The 19,629-nt window shown below is 32.8% G+C and overlaps 2 protein-coding genes across 8 annotated transcripts; both read right to left on the minus strand.

The window, feature by feature from the left end:
* Positions 1-5,141: 5,141 nt before the first annotated feature.
* On the minus strand, positions 5,142-7,255 carry LOC18103878 (uncharacterized). 6 transcript variants are annotated; one of them, XM_024582294.2, is made up of 2 exons: positions 6,252-7,255; positions 5,142-5,730 (listed from the first exon to the last, which is right to left on the minus strand). In XM_024582294.2, the coding sequence occupies exons 1-2, from the start codon at positions 6,906-6,908 to the stop codon at positions 5,362-5,364; spliced, it is 1,026 nt and encodes a 341-aa protein (XP_024438062.2). In that variant the 5' UTR covers positions 6,909-7,255; the 3' UTR covers positions 5,142-5,361. The 6 variants fall into 6 exon arrangements, with proteins under 6 accessions (XP_024438062.2, XP_024438063.2, XP_024438064.2 ...); XM_024582295.2 differs by having other exon boundaries at positions 5,142-5,681; positions 6,248-7,254; XM_024582296.2 differs by having other exon boundaries at positions 5,142-5,719; positions 6,248-7,254.
* Positions 7,256-12,748: 5,493 nt separating this feature from the next.
* LOC18103879 (40S ribosomal protein Sa-2) lies at positions 12,749-15,235 on the minus strand. Of its 2 annotated transcripts, none has more exons than XM_024582911.2 (5): positions 14,966-15,235; positions 14,007-14,269; positions 13,678-13,875; positions 13,246-13,456; positions 12,749-13,076 (listed from the first exon to the last, which is right to left on the minus strand). In XM_024582911.2, exons 1-5 carry the CDS (start codon positions 15,114-15,116, stop codon positions 12,982-12,984), a joined length of 918 nt encoding a protein of 305 aa, XP_024438679.2. In that variant the 5' UTR covers positions 15,117-15,235; the 3' UTR covers positions 12,749-12,981. The 2 variants fall into 2 exon arrangements, with proteins under 2 accessions (XP_024438679.2, XP_006376986.2); XM_006376924.3 differs by having other exon boundaries at positions 12,749-13,079; positions 14,966-15,234.
* Positions 15,236-19,629: the final 4,394 nt, after the last annotated feature.

Here is a 19,629-nt window from a genome sequence, read left to right on the forward strand (position 1 = left end):
TTAAAAATCATCAATTTAATATTCTTTTAAAACAAATATATTTTTAAAAAATATCTAAAAACAGAAACTATTAAACTCTGCTGGAGCCCAACTCTGTATGGTTGCTACTGATCATGACGTAATGCTTAATACGTGGATAATTGTATTGTTTTTATTTATTTATTTTATTAATGTGATGGATATTTTATTAAAGATGGAATCTAAGAGAAGTTGAAGAATTTGTGAATAAAAACTGACAATTACGCTATCAATAGAACACAGCAACACTAACAGCTGACAATAAAACAAAATAAAACCGAAAGAATATCGATCGGCAGAACAAGACATGCCTATTGAATTCTAAATTGAAGAAATCAAAACAAGCAATAAACTATTATTATTATTATTAATTAATTAAAATTTTAATAACGAGTTACAAAAGTCTTGTCAGACTCGACTTGTGAATTTATTCATAGATATTCTCAAAGTAAAAAAAGGATCATTCTCTTTATTAAATTAAGCTATTTTCATTTTCAAATTAGTCTTGGTGTCAAGTAGCATTGGTGTTTGATTTTTGGAATTTTTTTCCTTTATTTAAAATTACAATATTGATCTAATAAATTTAGCAAGAAAATATTGATCTACTATAGTTGAATTATAATATTTTATTCTTGGAAAGAATACATACTTATTTTTTATTTTTTTCTTACCAAACAATGGAGACCAAAAGTAAGAGTTTCATGGTAAATCAATCAGGAAAGATATTCTGAAATATTCATTAAAGATATTTTTAAGTTACAAGTATTTTTATGATATGCCATCACTTGTATACATAGATGTTTGAGATAAAAATTAGAAAAAGAAAAAAGGATCTTAATATTAGAAAATTTTAATATATAGTTATAGAAGTGAAATTCTAAAAGAATTTCCAACGGTAAAATTAATTTTTTTCTCGAGGGGAATTCATTATCAAACCATTAAAGGCCGATCACAAGATATAAGGCTTGAAGCCCATGCATAATAAAACCAGCTCAACTTAACGAGTCTTTGAGTTATTAAATGGTATCCTTTCTAAATAGTTATCTTCTTCCATTGTCGTCGGACCATCCCGATATTATATGAAAAGAGATTTTATCATTCTAATATTTTTTTATTTAATTTAAAATATTATTTTAGTTAGGTTTTGAATCTTTGAATCATATTTTTGAAATTTGGTCCGATTCCATAGGTTTAAAAACTATGTTTTAAATAGTATATTTTTTAAGTTAATATATCAAACTGAATTAAATTTAACAACTATTTCTAATTTTATTTTTTATAGTTATTACGATCACAAATACTCTTTGCTACGTTAAGGACATTGATTGAATTTAAAACACGGTGTGCTAAATTCTTGAGGTTTGATTCATGAAAAATGGATTTGATTTTTCTTATTATCATCATCGTTGGTAGATTTGATCAATTCATGAGAGACGGTAGGAATGAAGTATCCTTGTTGACAAACTAGGCATAAAATAACAAGAGACTAGTCTCCTTGTTGTTTGATAAGATTATCAACGAGTAACCATTTACATATTGGCCTCTTTAATGTTAATTTATATAATCTTGATTGATTACAAATTTAATTTATAATAACTTATCACCTCTTTAATGTCAATTAAGAAGGTTGTAGGGATTTGTATTCAATGTCAATTCAATACGTTTACAACACTCTTCTCATTGATCACCAAATAAATATATAAATAAATGAAATTCTAATTGAATCTTTGGTGAAGCAAGCATATGAAAAGGATATGTTTGAAAGTGCAGTTCAACCATGTTTTTTTTAAAAAAATAAAAAATTATTTTAAATTAATATATTTTAGTAATTTTAGATTATTTTATATATTAACGTTAAAAAAAATTAAAATATATATTTTAATATATTTTTAAGTAAAAAAATATTTTAAAAAATTAAAGATATTTTAATATAATAGAATTAAAATCATTTTAACATTAAAGATGAATTGATTTACCAAAAAAAAAAACAAGTAGAAGAAGAAAGCAAGAAACCAAATGGGGTAAAACAAATTCACAATTTCAAATTAAAAGAAAAAGGATAAAAAGAGTTTATAGTTTCTAAAATACATTTTATAATAACATTGCAAAGTATAATAATAAAAAGTTGACCATTAATTAATCTAATGATTGTCATTAACATACTTAAAACTAAGAATATTCAAACCCCATTTCGTTAATGACATGACATTCAAAAAAAAAATTCAAGAAACCAAGTCGAAGCAAAGAAGGAAATGAAATTGTAATAAAAAAAATTAATTAATTACCTCAATTAAACCAAGTTCAGGAGCTGGAGAATCATTAATTAAATGAATTGATTAGCTGAAAGTTTCCCATTTTAATACGGCACCGTTTTCAGCCAAGCAGAGAGGCAGAGAGTGTGATGGAGAGCAGAAATGGAAATATTTTTATGGTGGGAAAGAGAAGTGGACAGAGGGAATGATTGTCTACGGGTGGAACACATGAGTTGATGGGAGGTAGAGTTCTGTATGGTTACGTGGCATTTTATCAGTGGATGTAGTGGTGGAGTTTATGTGTGACGGGTTGCAGTAGAAAATGAGAGGTAGTGACGTGATGTTAAGGTTTGTGTCTTGACGAGTATCTAGGACTTAAATCTGGGATCTTACTTGTGTCTTAATGTGCATTTATTATGTTTTAATTACTAAGAGATAGATTTTTCTTACTTTGTGTTTTGAATATATATATATATATATATATATATATATATATATATATATATATATATATATATCTCCTCTAATAACTAATAGATCCATAAAAAAAATATTTTTATTTCTAAATCCAAGTTCAATGAATTTGCTCTCAAAAAGAAAAATAATAATTTTATTTTGTGAATTCACAATGAAATGTAAGTATATGTACAGTGAATTATTAAGCATTTTTAGTTTTTTTATAGTGTATTTGGTATTGTGGTATAATGTATTTTTTAAAAATATTTTTTACATGAAAATATATCAACATTATATATAAAAAAAAACACTTTCACTTGTAACAAGCTTGCATCAAATGGCTATGATATAAAAATAAAAGTAGTCTCACTTTTTTCCCCGAAACTTTCATAAAACAAAAGAAAGAAGAATATCTTTTTGGAGTCAGTACCTCCAGCCTACAGGATATAGCATGTGCTGTGGTGGAGGAGAGGAGGATAGATCATGGAAGTAACAAAGAGGAAACTTGACGACAACAAAACCCTAAGAATTTCAACTATTCTTTTTCAATACAGGGGTCCCATCTTCATATTTCATGCCGATACAACCGGAGTATAATTTAAAAAAAAAATAATTAAATCACTGGAAAATCTGAAACCTATTAAAACAAATCAAATCTAGTCAGGTTTTGGCTATATCAACCGAATTTATAAATCATTCATCCTAACCGAGTCAATTAAATTTTGTTAAACCAATGTCAAAACCAATTCAATATAAAACCCAGCGGAAATTAAGTTCTTAATCACTAATTTTTTAGCAATCATTCGTCAACCTATTGTTAATATAAATCATATCATGGTATCTTATCTAAAAACTTAAGCTATTGAGTTGAAATGGTTCTTTGACATGATATTATAATCTTGATGATCAAGTGGTCTCGAGTTTGAATCTCACAATTTTTATTTATTTGATAAAAATTAAACACAAGATAATATGGGTCTATGAAAGTTTTAAGTTCAAATAAATTTTATTTAAAAATAAATATGTTAGAGAATAATAAGAATGGTAATTTGACTCTTTGCACGTAGAAGGGATTAAAAAAATAAAAATAAAAAAGGGCTGAAATGGCCATTGTATCTTCCAGGTTCTCTATCATATGTACTCTCGCTAGAGGAAAAAAGGATGTAACTTTAGTACACCCTTTTGTCAGAAAAATACAGCAAGGCTACCAAACTAGCCAAAAGGGACGTCCTCTCCCTTCCTCTCTCCTCCTCCCCTCCTCTGAATTCTCATAAAGAAGAAGAAAATTGAAAAAAAAAGGACACAACTTTTGTCCGTCACGGCCTTCTTTCACACGAAGAAAGCACAGACAGGCACCAATAATAGCATCAAAAAACACAATGGCAGTATCGTAAATCTCAGCCAAGGTATCCTTCAGAGATCATTGACTAGTCCACCAGTCTGAGAAGTACTGGACAGAATAAATGATAGATGGATGGGTTCTATCCCTCTTTTCCTTTTGTAGAGAGTGTATACACGCTCCAATCATAGAGGTTACCCAATTGGGGACCCCACGAGACTCATCGGCCCTCTTTGTACATGAACTGTTTCTACTTATCCAGGGCGCGTGAGTTCAATATTTCTCGAGAGATTCTACTTTGAAGAAAAATCCATATATATTTCAAGAAATAATGATATAAGGGATTTAATGCAACTGATGGACATGTTGAAATACTTACATAAATCATATAGATTTGAAGCACAATTGGACCTACCATATATACACTATTCAAGAATCATAAAGCTAATAAAAAAAATTGATGATCAATTTCTAAGTTTTTTATTATTATTTTGATCGATTTTAATATATTTTTTTACATGCACTCTATCCCCTCTATTGCATAAAAAAATAATTATTTTTCAACAACATTTCTAATATAAAAATTAATTAGATATTATTGATATTATGGTACTCTATATTTTTTGTTTGAAAATATATTAGAATAATTTTTTCTTAATTTATTTTCAATATTTATCCATTAAAATAATCAAAACATACTAAATAAAATATTAATTTAATATTTTTTTAACTAAAACATAATTTTAATCACACTCAAATATGATTACAAACACAAAAACAATAAATCTTCAGCTTTTATGCTTACAACTTTAACAACAACAATTTAACTTGTAAACAAGGTGAAACAAAACAGCAATAATTATCTTCTTAACGAATTTGTAACACATTTGATATCCACTGGGGATCTCGAGTTCGAGTTTACTCTTGTGATCTAAAAATGGATACAAGTCAAATTTCATTTAGTGCAATCATTGTTTATACCACAAAGACGACTACATGATCTCCATCAATTAGAAGCTTTCCCGATGCCCTACATTGCACTTTTGAATTTCGACAAAAATATAAATCAACCCTAGTTGAGTTTCAACACATAATATGTTATAAACTTCATAAGGGATAAGTAGAGTGATCATTCATGGAAATGGGTCTTAAAAATGACATAGATTACACAAGATTATGAATTATGTACAATGAAAATGGGATTAATGATAATAATAATGATGATGATTAAAGTGAGTAGATGAAAGTTTTTACTCACTGATTAAAGCGATCATAACAATAATAGGAGGAGTATTATTATTTTGGACCTGATGACTGGTTCTTATGAGAAGCCAGAGCAAGGATTGAATTAGCAAGCTTGTTAATGGCATCAACTAAACCACTAATGCCTTGCCTGTTGATTTCTGTCTTGGATTCCTCGATCTTGAGTCTTCTCTCATGCAAACCCAAGAGATCTCTGTGTCTTCTTTCTTCTCTCTCATCACAGGCCTGAATTGCTTCTGCAATGATAGAAGCACTTTTGGAAATGGCAGTGCCCACTTCATGTGAGGTGCTTGCACTGGCAGTGCCACCACTGGTTCCTTCCCCACCTCCACCGCCTCTTCTCCTTCTCTTTGCTGGGGAGTTTGAATACTCACTTGTATCAGAATCTGAGCTATCACACATCTCCAAAACATGAAAATGTGGAACCAAACCAATCAATACTAACTGAATATGTATAGTTATAATTATATATGCTATGCTATGCTATAAATAAATACTATCCAATCAATGTTGATGAGATCATTCAACAGTCGTTTCTGTCCACACAATCAAACCAAAAACTGTAATGGGTTCTTGCAGAAAAGGCAGTTTACGCTAATCAAATTATATATGCCAACATTTTTTGGTGTTCAAGTTCATTAATGCATAAGAAGACAAGTATATTACATCTTAAAATCTCAATGTTTTAGAACTGCAATGATCACTCAAACTCTTGCTGTGTTTTAGCTAAGACAGAGCTGTTATGAAGGAAAATGGAATTCGATATGACAGGAGCAAGATGTCTTCTTTTGTGCATGAAAGTACACATGATATCAGAAAGAATATGTGCCGAGAAGAAGAAAAGGAAAGAATCAAGCTGGAGGATTTCATAGATGGAGATTCAAAGAGAGGGAGAGGGAGGGAGAGAGAGTGTGTGCACCTACTGTGGGAAATGGCTCAGGAAATTGGATTGGAGGAGGTGGTTGAGCTTGTGGTTGTTGTGATGGTGGTGGGCAGGGAGGAGGTAGAGGTAATGCTGGAGTTGGAGCAGCTGAGACTTGATGCTGCAAAAGAGGAGGCAGTACTGAAGGCTGAACATCAGTTATTGGTCTCTCTACCACATAGGTTGTGTTAGGATTAGAACCTGACCCACCAGCAGCTGTAAGCATCCTCTGTTGACCACCTCTCCTCTCCACAACCTCCACTAATTCCTCATATATCTGAGGCAACATGTTACTAGGCAAGTTTCTCTCTTTTCGTTCATTCTTTTCAAGCTTCCAATAAGACCCTCCATTTCTTTCTCCTGTCTCAGCAATTTTCCTCTCATAATCTCTAACTTTCTTGTAATCTCTCATTAAATTATCCCATTTGTCATTGCACTGGTTTTGGCTCCTCAAACACTCTTGTTTCCAACAATAATCTTCAACCCATTTCCATCTAAGCTCCGTTGGCTTGCTTCTCCCTTCTGCACTATCACTTCTTTTCATTCTCCTCTCATCATCCATTCTTTTTGCTTCAATCAACACCATAGTCTCACTAACTGTCCAGTTACCTTTCTTATATTCCCTTATCAAACTCTTACCACCTTGATCAGCCATCATGATCACTACACAACTACTAAGATTAAATGCATGCAAAGCTCTTAACCTTTGCAGCTAGTAAGACATAAAAAGAGGGAGACAAGTGAAGTGCTTAAAGAAGGAAGGAATGAAGTGTTGAGAAGAGGAGGAGTGAGCCAAGAAGCAAAGAGAATGGGTCCAATTGGTCTTTGTCCTTTGCTCCCTTTTTAGAGACTTGATTTGATGCGGGTGTTCAAAGCAGTCAAATCTTTACTAAGATTGCTAATTTAGGCAAAAAAATAAAAATTAATCACATTAATGTGGGCTACCTTAACAAGTATAAGTGGTTCTATAACATGGCATTTATAACCAGCCCGCTTTCACTATCTCTGCCTCAAAATTCTCAACCTTTTTTAGCTTTAGTTAGATTGCACTCCCTTTAAAATCTTCAAAAATCTTGATAGATGAAGGTTCAAATCTAGAACTACTTATGCAAGCCACTGCTCCCTACACATCGAGGGAAAACCATGAGAGAGACCCTACACATCGAGGGAAACCATGAGAGAGACACAAAGGGGTGACGAAGAAAGGAGGAGAAAGGACCAATCAGCTCCATTCAAACTGACATATCTGCAAACCCAAAAAGTAACTGACATATCTGCAAATCCAAAAAATTTAAGGTGTGATAACCATTGTATTTGAATGTATTTTTAGTTCGAAAATATATTAAAATACTTAGAAAAAAAAAAACAGGTGTTGACAGCATTAGCAACGACTGCTGCTGCCCACAGACGTGGTCTCTGGTTTCTAATCATCTCACCGTGTGACACCTTCGTTAAGAGTTGATTAGTAATCAATGCCATGGGATTTTCTCAACTTTAGTAGCATTCTTGGGTCTCTAGCGTACTTTGACAAGTGAGATTCTTTTTCAATTGACTTGATTTCCCCCAATAAAATTACCTTTATGAGATATACAATGGGATGGTAACACTTGGATTGTGAGTTGTAAGATATCCATCAAGTTTATTTATTTGCATGAGAAACGTATAAAAGTTCAAAGGTTAATTGACCAAATGATTTTGGACAGGTCGTTCTTCAACTTTTTCCAGTATTTCACATGGGATTATAGCTTACAGGGTGCTTATGAAAGTTCGAACCCTATGGAATCCTAAGATGCAACCATATGTATGAATGATCCTCCAAAGGTTGCTTTCAATTTGTTTAACTAGTTTGACGAGCTAGCTTTCCTTTTCTTTAGCCACGAATCTAGCTGCATAGGGTCACTTTTTCTATCCAAAACATTGGGCTACTTATGACTGCTCCCAATGAGAGACACAAAGTAGTTAATCTTGCATTATGACATGTAAATATACTAAGAAAAAAGTAAATGGTTTTTTCACGAATAAATTATATAATTTTAAACTTTGTTAATGTGGTAAAATTATAATTTTTAGTTTTTTTATATAGAAAACAAGTTTTTATTAACATATATGATATTTACTATATTTTATTATATGTAAGTATTGAATATTTATCAGTCGACCGAAATGTCTTTAAACAAGCCAAGTCCACTAGATCACATCGAGATAACTCTTATATAGTTTAATTTTAAACCAAGACTAAGTAAGAAGTTGGGTCATAAGATTTTTTTTATTGTTAATTTCATCATTTGTTTTTTTAATTTTATCCTTAATATCTTTTTACAATTCAACCAGATTATTGTTAAATTGACCAAGTTAATTGGATTATATCAAGTTAATTTTATATTGTTTAATTTTAAAAATGCATCAAACAAGAAGTTTAGTTGAAAAACTTTAAAATTAGTCTGGTGGGTTGAGTTTAATAATAACAAAGATTCTTAGATTCTGGCATGAATTAGATCATGCAACAATGTTTATGATTAGTTTAGGATATGCACCATATAGTATAATCATTGAAGAAGATCAAGCAGAAGAATCAACATTGAGAGACTAAAATAGCATGACAATTATGATTTGGTGAGGCACTGTCTGTCTCCCAACAATCCCGTTACCGTTCAAGAATGATGAATAAGTGTGCAAATACGCATCAAACCCTAAACCTCCATTGATTTTACCAAGAGTGCCAAGATTTGGATCTTTTCGAAGAAGTTGACAGTTTTGTCCTTTCAGGAGGTTACACAGATGTCAATTTCGTTTTTTGAGGCAGGACATTAAAAGCCTGGGTGGGAGCCATGTCAGTAGCCATATATATTATATTTATTTTTCTCTTTTTTCCACTTGCCAGCTATATAGGACCTGAAAGAAGAGGGTACAAAAATTGCAGGGTTAACTTTGACCAGGGCTTTGACCGCAGAGGACGGTTCAATGGGGTCCTGAACTGAAACCCTTGACTGGTCTTTTCCGTTCCAAGTTTTTGGACTCTAGCCTGCTCCATTATGGGGGTACAAGATACCGAGGGTATCCTCGTCATTTCATTAAACCCAGCCTCTTCTTTAGAAATAGCGGTTTACGATTTTGGATAGCTATGGTATATGGTGGATCATAGAATATAGTTTGCATTTTTAGTTAAGAGTTTGTAACCTTTTATCAGTTGAGTGATTGCAAAATCCGAGCATGGCAGTGAAAATCGAAAACAATCAAACAAAAAATAAAAATAAAAAAGAGATAATCATGCTAAATTATTGTTGATATGCGCGCCTTAGATTAAAATTTCATTGGATCTAGAAAAAATATCTTGTCCGCTTTAAAAACTCTCCATATAACTTTTTATCTTGTAAAAATTTCAAGTTAAATCGTATGAAAGTTATATTAATATGACTCGGTTGATTTGATGAATCCAAAACTAATATAGACAATAAATAAAAAATATAGTTTGATTTTAAAGAAATTTCAGGATAATATCTTTTTTTTAATATTGAAATAAAGACATATTAGATTGATATATGCTTCATAACTTAATCCGTCAAACTCGTGATCCAAATCATGGACTCCGCTAAGTTTAATAATTTTTTTAAAAAAAATTACTTAATGATACGATAACAAAAATAAACACTCGCAAAATCAAACATTAACCAAATATCAGGATGTTTGTTAGAGATTATGATAACTTCGTATAAATAAAACTGAAAAAAATTATAAATATCAATTCAAAATCAACCAAATATTAAAAGATAAAAGTGATTAAAAAAAAAGAACTCGAAGAAAAACTAGAAGATGGATTTAAAAAAAAAACTATTGGCATTGGTATTAAACTCGACTCATCGAGTTTACTTTGAAACTTTTCGATCTCATTCCTTACCTAACCCATGTTTAAACTTAACCTACATGTGATTTGACTTCAGGTGAACCTAATTGACTTGGTGAATCTAAAGGCAAACCGAGCGACGAATAAAAACATGATTTGATTTTAAAAAAATTCAAAATGTTTTTATTTTAATATTGAGATAAAAACATATTAAATTAACTTGAGTTTCGCGGCTTAACTCATAAAATCAGCAACCTAGATCATGAACTTCATTAGGCTTCAAAAAAAAATTTAAAACTATTTTTTATTTAATGATATGATAACAAAAATATATGTCTTCAAAAATTAAGCATCAACAAAATATCAAGATATTTATTTAAGATTGTACCTATCTAATAAAAAATAAAATAAATTATAACTAACAATTTAAAATTAATAAAATATGGGTCTGGAAGAAAAAAATAAAGATATTCATAACTAGATTTTTTCACCCTTTTGCTCCATCTCCTCTCCTCTCGCCTCTGTCTCATTTCTCTCTCTGAGTTCTCTCTTTAGTTTGTCCGACCAAACTAGTAATAAATAAAACCCATCCGAAAGCTCTATTTTGTAGCATTTTATAGGGAGGCTTCAGGCCCCTCTTGTTATAAAAACAAGGTCAAATATCAAAAACTTTTCTTATTTGCTGGAGACCTGCTGTTTTGGGTATATAAATTCTTGAGCTGAAAGAAACTTCCAATCTCATGGAACAAAAATAGTTTAACCGTTAATGGCTAGGATGTCCTTCCTTCCCTAGCCATTTGGCCCGGGCATCCTAGCAGCTAGGAATCTTGGCCATTAACGACCAGAATGTCTTGCACTTCACCCACAAAAATGTATACTTTTAATGGTCAACCTAATTTTTGTATGCAAATCTAGCGGTCAAGAGAAAAGAATAGAAGATCAAACAGTAGCGGAGAAGGAAGAAAAATTTGTTACACAAAAAAAAAGAGAGCATGAAAGAGAAAAAAAGAGAGGAAAAAGAAAAAATGGGATGACGGAGCCACATCGGAGCTTCAAGACACTCTTGAGACCATAAAAAATCCTAATATGATAAACCCATAAACATCCAGGCTATCTCAATTTTAATATTATTATTTTTTTAGTTTTTTAGTTTAACGTGGATGTCTGGGCCAGCTTGCATGCACCTCGACTAATCCCACGGGTCCTAAAGTTAACGACCATGTAAGCCTTCAGTGACCATCATATGAGCAACCACAGGGCTCGAACCTAAGATCACAGAGGAAGCAAACCTCTTGATCCCAAGTTCTTACCACTTGGCCATTTTAATATTATTTTGAGTTCATATAAGTCATATGGCACTCTTGTATAGCCGATAGCTATTCCTTATCTAAAAACACTATTAATCACTGACACTTTCCGTAACTTTGTTTTTTCTGTATTTTAATAGTATTTTTAAAAAAAATTAAATTTTTTTTATTTTAATAATTTTTAAAAAATAAAAAAAATATTATTTTAATATATTTCTAATAAAAAATTACTTTAAAAAACAACTACCCATCAATCTCAAACACCCGTAGAAGTAGAAGAATAATCACCAACCCATAACGCAATTATAAAATATCCAGACTGGGAATTTTCACAACTTCATTAGTACCAAAGGTAAGGTTCGGCATCTAATCAAAATTTAAATGTAACCCCACAAAGATCTACTCGTCGGCAGCTTTGGTCCAGTAGCTGCTGCGAGGTTCTGGGTCTAATCCAATTATGGAGCAAGTCATCCATCATTTTGTGTCAAGGATATTTTAGTTCCCTCCACGGAAAGAATATTTAAGATACTGAAAGTGTAACCTTTTCCTTTTCACAAGGACCAAGAAATTAAGTATATCAACATTAATTTTTTGGCTTGAAAACCCTCCTCTGTATCCAGAATATCTTTCTTCTAAAAGGGCAGATCGTTCAGTCACTTTTGCATCCGGCTTCCCTCTTGTGGAAGAAGCTTGTGCTTCCTCTTTTTCTTTATCCGATTCCTGAGACCGACACCTACCTGTTCTTGAACCTTCTGCTGAGCTTTAACCCTTTCATTTGAAGTACCTTGTCATTCTTACTGGTCTAGTGGCTCTGGTTGGATTGAAATTCCTATACAATGGCATCGCATGTTCTTTTTTCTTGTTCTTTACATCTCCTGTAGCGAAGGGCTCAAGGCTTCTCCAGCCGAACCACCGATTTCTACCATTTCATGATGCTGCTTCACAAAATAGACAATCAATGCTGCTCGTTCTCCATCCGAGTTCGTTGCCACCTAGATGGTGATCAGACTGGTTGAAACTTCAATGCACCAAGTCAGGAAACTTGATACGTTGAATATCTTGCTTTATAGTTTCTTCGAATGAAGGAGGAAGAATCAGAGGCTGAAGCAGTGGAGCTATGCGACTAAGAAATCAGAAAGGGTAATAAGAAATTTGCCGATTCTTTTTTTAGCTCTCAAACACAATGCCATCTCCGTTTGCGGCAGATTTGGTTGTTGCTTTTGGGATGCATACAAAATTCTTCCAAACTTGCATCGTTTAAGCAAACTTCCTTTGCTTCAATTATTTTCATTAAGCATTTCCTCCTAGTTCGCATGCAGGCATAATCATTAAGCAGTAACAAGAAAAGAATTTGGAAGTTGCTCAAGTGCCAATCAAAAATAACAAATGTAGCAATCATTTGAGATACCAACATCATCAAAGTATTTAAACTATTGTCTTGATCTAAGCTATTCCCAGAAAGGATGGAAAAACAAAACAAAAAAACAAGTTCAGTTCCCAACAAATGATGATATTCTTTCTAAGACTCACTGAAGATTATGCCAAATATGCAAACATGGTCAAAGTAAAAACTGTAGCAGGCCTCACGACCAACTACCACCATCATCGACTACAGGTTGAGGTGGGGGAGCAGGAACAGGAGCAGGAGCAGCAGCAGCACCCCAATCATCCAATCCACCTGCTGCCGAGGAAATAAACAATTCAAGCATGGAACAGAACAGCTCAAGAAAACAATGTTGAAATGATAAACGTAGGATGTGCAAGTGGTACAGTCAGCAGACTAACACAAAATGCCTTCACCTGAATCACTGACAAGCAAATTAATCAACAAAACACACATTTCATACCTTGGTCTGGTGTCAAGCTTGTTGTAGCAGGTGCAGCAGGAATCGGTATCGCTTCATTGGTCCATCCACCATCAGCAACAGGATTAGACCAGCCATCAGTGGCACCACCCATATAGTCAGCTCCAGTAAGTGCATAGTCAACTGGAGCAACCACATCTTCCTCCTCCTGTGGTTTTGTTTCCTCAGGCTCCCTGTAGAAAAATAAATCAACCTGCCAAATAGGAAAAATAGATGGACATCAGAAAAACTAGAAGCTAAGATATAAAATCGCATGATAATTTATGTTGACAAGGACCTGATGTATAAAAGATTGAGAACAAGAAGTCAGTCAAGGTTTCTCTTTTTAGCAAAGAGAACATGAGTGTGCATATTGGAGAGGAGAATTTATGTCTTATTGGAATTTCAAACAAGAAAATGTCATACAGAACTCACCATCATGTCCCACTTGTGCCCTGGACGAATGGTGCCACGCATTTGGAGAACCATCCTTGCCAAAAGCCAAAATAGACACCCAATGCTGTGCTTCCCCTTGTTATTGGCTGGAATACCAATATCCACAAACCGCATTGGTGAGTCAGTGTCGCAGAAAGCAATAGTTGGGATATTTCCCAAGGCTGCTTCTTTGATTGGCTGCAATATAAAAAAAATAAAACCAAGGTTAGAAGCAAGACAAGGAAAACAAACCACGAGAAAATCAGAAAACGCTAAAGCAAGCTGCCCTCGTCAATGAGAGACATCAATAATTGCCAGCAACAATTCACCTGGTGGTCAGTCCTTGGGTCGGTAAGGACGAGAAGACGAGGCTCACAGAAGGTAGTTTGGAGCTGATTTGTAAATGTACCAGGAGTATGCCTTCCAGCAATAGCATTAGCACCTGTGCATTGAGCAAACTTCAAAACAGCTCTCTGACCATAGGGCCTAGCTGACTGAACAATAATGTCTTGTGGGTTTTCAATGGCAACAATAACCCTGGCAGCCAATAGAAGTTTATCCCATGTCTTCCCAAGATTGATGATGTAAATTCCTGTAACAATAATTACAAAGCAACTCAAAACACAGAATCAAAGCACATCCTAACATTTCTAATTTAACAGAATAATATTTCAAAAGCAACCAAGAACAGCATCTCTACAAGCATAAATATGGTTTAAAAGCAAAAAGAAATACTTGATATAAAAAACACTCTTTTTAAGCTAAATTATCTTAATTACGATTAAGATTCAATATAACCAAATTCAAGAATCTAAGTAATCCTGATTAACAACTAACCAAAATTCAATGAGTAAACCTAATCAAACATACTGCACAAAATCACTTTCCAAAAACACTCATCGACTGGAAGTTTGTCGAGTCCAAGAAATCCAATGGCTGAAATTCTTCTACAAGCTGATTCCGGAAAAGATTTTCCGCAAGATTACATACATTGTTCTAAAAACATATTCCTACATTTCTCATCCAAAAACACCAACAAGAATTACCATTCTTCTAACAAATACTACAAAAAAAAAGCAGAAAACATAAAACCTTAAAAAAACAGAAACCAAACATGGAAAAGGGAGCCAATTCATCACTTGACAAAATCCCATCTAGAAAAAACTAAAATAGAGCCCAAAAAACCTTGTTCTTTCAGACACTAACTACACACAAAACTCGAAACTAACCATTTCACTGACAAGGAAACAGTGTTTAACTTCGTGTTTTGTCATTATAAGTAACTAACCGTCGTTGCGGCGCTTGAAAACGTAACGTTCCATTTGGAAATTACAGTTCTTGGTGCCGAGGTGGACTTCAGCAGCCAACATCATTTGAATGTCGGCTTCTTTCTGCGACAGCTCCCGTGGTGGAGCTGGCGATGCTGTGTTCGTCGCCATGATTTCCTCCTCTGGAGAAACTAACCCGCAGAAGCTTGGGTTTTGTGCAGCAAGAGAGAAAAAATGAAGGCGTTGGCGTTGTTAGAGAGAGGGTGTTAGACTTTGCTTATAAAGAAGACGATGATAAAGAAGAGTAAAAGAAGAAACCCTAGATGCAATATTTTTTTTGGTTAATTACTGGGTTACCCTTTTGAAGATTGGTCCAGAGCGATTACCTGCTTCACTGAGGTGCGCTTTATTTTTATTTTTTTTTCATTCAATTTCTTTTTTTTAGCTACTTTACATGAAGGTTTTTTTTTTAAAAAAAATATTTTTATAAAAACTGATTTTTAAAAAAGCAAATTATTTTTTTATATTTAGTAGTATCATAAAAAAGTAAAAAATATTTATCGGTGTTTAGCTATGTTTTGAAAAATAAGTTGGAAAACATCTTCTTAATATTTTTTATCAAGTTTATTAAAAGAATGATAATCAAATCTAATTGATGAAAAAATTAAAAAGGATGAAATTAAAAAAATAATTTTATAAATTATTTCAAATAAAACAAATGAAATTTTATAATTTATTTAAAATAAAATAAATAATAATCAAAAGAATGATGACTAGATTTGACAGATAAAAAGTTAAAAAATAATGAAATTAAAAAAACAATTACATAAATTATTTCAAATAAAATAAATATCATTCAAAAGAATAGATACCAAGTTAGACAAATAAAAATTTAAAAGTTGATAAAATAAAAAAATTAATTTCATAAATTACTTGAAATAAAATAAATAATAATTAAAAGAATAAGAACCAAATCTGATAACTAAAAAAATTCAATTAAGAAAATGATAAAAGAAGAATGATGACCAAACTTGATATAAAAATCAAATTTTTAGAGATGAAATTGAAAAAAAAATCAATGAAAAATTCAAAATAAAATAAATAGTAATAAAAAAGATTGAAGATCAAATTTGATATAATAAGCAAATAATATAATATTTTTGAATTTTTTACAACTTCTGAAAAATATATTTCGCCTAAAATAAAAGGAAAACACATTCTAGAAAGTCAAGCTAAATTTTTCGTTTACTGTAAATTATTTTCTAAATATGTTCTAAATATGAAATTTCAATAAATAAATTTGTTCGAGTAGTGTTATTTAGCACCGAAGGATTAAATCCTTTTTCATGGTTCATGACTGGATATTCTGTATAGAATATTGTTGAAGAAAGATCTAGCTTTTAAATAAAATTTAGTTTGAAGAATAAAGATACTCTGTTAAGAGAGAGAGACAGAGAGAGAGATTACCACATCAAAAGATGAAGCTAATCATAAGATTTTCAACAAATCAAGCGAATTGGGAACAGGTTAAATGATAATAATGTTATTCAAAAGAAGATGGTGATATTGACTCAGTCCTTCATGTTCTGTGAAGTTCCTCCATTTGGGATTCTTCCTTGTAGTTGATTGGAAGAAAAATTAAGTACTCGAGATGCAGAAGTCCTTTCAAAGATGTTGGGATCATAGCAGACGAGTTGTTGTAGGGTAAATCCAAGTATTCCAAGCCTTTCAACTCACCGAATACTACTGGAATCTGTCCTTCCAGCTTGTTGTGAGATAGGGAGAGATTGAGTAAATTCTGCAGGACTCCAATGGTGATAGGATGTCCAGAAACAGGCCTCTTGGAGTGGAATGACCCCCCCAAGCATGGTGCTATGGACCCAGATATCCCATTTTTACTGAGAGCTATGACACCTGTGCTCCTTAAATAACAAAATTCATTTGGAATAGAACCGTGTAGACTATTGTTCATAACATAAAATCTTTGGAGATTCTGTAGTCTTCCAACTGTTGAAGGAATCGAACCAGTAATGTCGTTGCTTAGCTCTAAGTCTCTGAAGCTGCTCGACTTCTTGAGGGATCCTGCCCTTGAGTACGCAGTCATTAGCCCAAGAAGTTAGAAAAGAATTTTAGAGATTTCCTATAGCTGTTGGAAGAAAACCATCTAATGGATTATTGCCAATCCACAGCAGTATCAAATTTCTACATTTCATCAAAGAATCAAGAAAGCCAAGATTTTTAGAAGGTTCTCTTGTCAAATAATTTCTCTGAAGACTAGCTTTTGGAGGAATTGGAGGCAACAAAGATTCATCGGTACAAAAACTGTTAAATGAGTTCTAGAACAGTGAGTTTTGAGGCATTGGAGATGGAACCTGGAAATGTTACCCTCAGATTACTTGATCCCATATAAACATCTTCAGTATTGGGAAGCCACCTGCCGAAACTTTGTGGAAGATTGCCTGAAAGTTGATTGCTAACAAGACCAGTGATTCTTATTGATGAGCTGTTGAAAATACTTTATGGAATGTAACCAGTTAGGTTGTTCAGTAAGAGACCTAGCTCCTCCAGGTATTGAAGTTCTCCTATTTCTTCCGGAATTCCCCATGCAATGCATATAATACACTATCTCAGTCATGTAATTCTTACTACCATGTTGGTCCAGAGGGATGTGTTCATGCCATATATTTGTAAGTTCCGCAAAAAGAAATTGCACTCGAAATGATGTTGTTCAGTTTTAGCTTAGATGTTGAAAATTCCAGGCGGAATACGATCTGTTATTAGCCTCCACGGTCACCGCCTCCAGATTATGAAGACTGCCTGGTTCCTTAGGAATATTACGTATCAACATGTAAACACAACATCTTAAGACCATTAAGATAAACATTTTACAGAACATACTTGCATATAGCGTTGAAAAATTGTGTTTCATACCGGTAATTCACAGAAATGTCAGGATCAAAACCGAACGCCACACCTATCAATTTGTGGCGCCAAGGCAACGTCTGAAGCACTGTCAAGTTGCCGATTTCTGAAGGGATACTTCCTGTGAGTTAAGGATATGGTTTCAAGTTTCCTGCACATGCCTAAACTAAGTGGGAATGGACCTTGCAATCGATTCTTGGAAAGATAAAGTTCTGTGAGATTTGGCAGATTGGAGCCCATATCCTCTGGCAAATTGCCTGATAAGTTATTCTATGATAAATCAATTCCTTGTTGAATATGGCAGATGGAATTCTACCTTTTAGGCCACTTGCAGCCAAGGAAAATATTTCCAGTCCTCGAAGCCGCTGGAATTTCATCTACAAAATCATTAAACCAAATATTAACAAGCATGTACTATGGAACTCAGTACGTACCAATAATATTGAATAAATCATGATGGGTATACTATGATATAGATTGATAAATTCAATAAATGTGATGTCGTCGGACTAGCAAAAATTGAGGGTTTTGAGTCATTATATAGAAATTTGCCACATTTGAATAGAGATATGCCACAAAAGACTATATAAATAATCTAGTATATGTTTTTATGGACTAATAGGATAAAAATAGATTTTAAAAGAAGTTTGTTCGTGTCAGATCAGCATAGTAACAAAAAATGCTATTACTTTCCATTCAATCTTTGGATTAGACTCAAGTTTTTATAGAAAATTCTTGGGTCTAATTATATGAGACCAGCTTTGCTGGAATTAGACTTGAAAATTATATTTGATTCAGTTTTTATTTTTTTTAATTTTTTGGATTTTATAATTTTTAGCTATCTTTTCTTTTTGTTTTAAGATTCTGGTTTTTTTTACAAGCCTATATAAGGACTTGTAAACCACCCATTATTATTTTAAAAATAAAATAAGATGGTTCTTTGTATTTCAATCCTAATATTACAATCAATTCTTTATTTTTATTTTTTATGCTTGCAGCTATACTTGTCATGCTTGTGCCTGCATCAAAATGTTTTATCTAATTGGATAAACCTGAGAATTTACACTAGCTATTTGCTACCAAATAAAATGATTATCCAACATGTTGTATAATAAGCGAGGTATTACAGATTAAAAGTTTTTGGTTACTGATTGCAAATATGCCAAGTTGAGCTAATTTGTGGTTGCCCTTGAGGCCTCTCAACGAAATAGGTAACCTTTTTGTCCAACATGAACACATTTTCTGTCCACACTCCAAATTCAGAGCCCCATGTGTAGACAGCTGCAAAAATGAAGTCAAAATTCTTGTCTAAATCTCTCTTATAGTACTAGACATAATTAGTGGCATATATTAATGCCACAATTAGACTACCAATCATCATTTAATTCCGATCAAAACTAACAAATTCTAGCCAAATGCGACAAAGGAAAAGGGGGAAAAAAACAAATGGTAGGAGAACAAGTACCTGACATAGTATTAATGCCAAGGAGTAACAGCTTAAGCATAGTGAAGTTCCCTCCTCTGAATGGATTGTTGAACATTGACAAGCTTTGAAGAGCTTGCCATTGCATTAGAGACATATTGTTGAAAATTAATAGTTGATGGTATTGGGACCAGACAGCTGGTTATTTTCCAAGTGATAGTAACTCGATCCATTGTGTAAATACCGCCCAATCTAGAAGGCACCATTCCTGTGAAATTGTTGTCTTTGCACAAAAGTATTCTCAAACGTGATAACTGCCCTAGTTTACCAGGCAAATGG

Source organism: Populus trichocarpa, chromosome 12, assembly GCF_000002775.5.
Source record: "Populus trichocarpa isolate Nisqually-1 chromosome 12, P.trichocarpa_v4.1, whole genome shotgun sequence".
NCBI lineage: Eukaryota > Viridiplantae > Streptophyta > Magnoliopsida > Malpighiales > Salicaceae > Populus > Populus trichocarpa.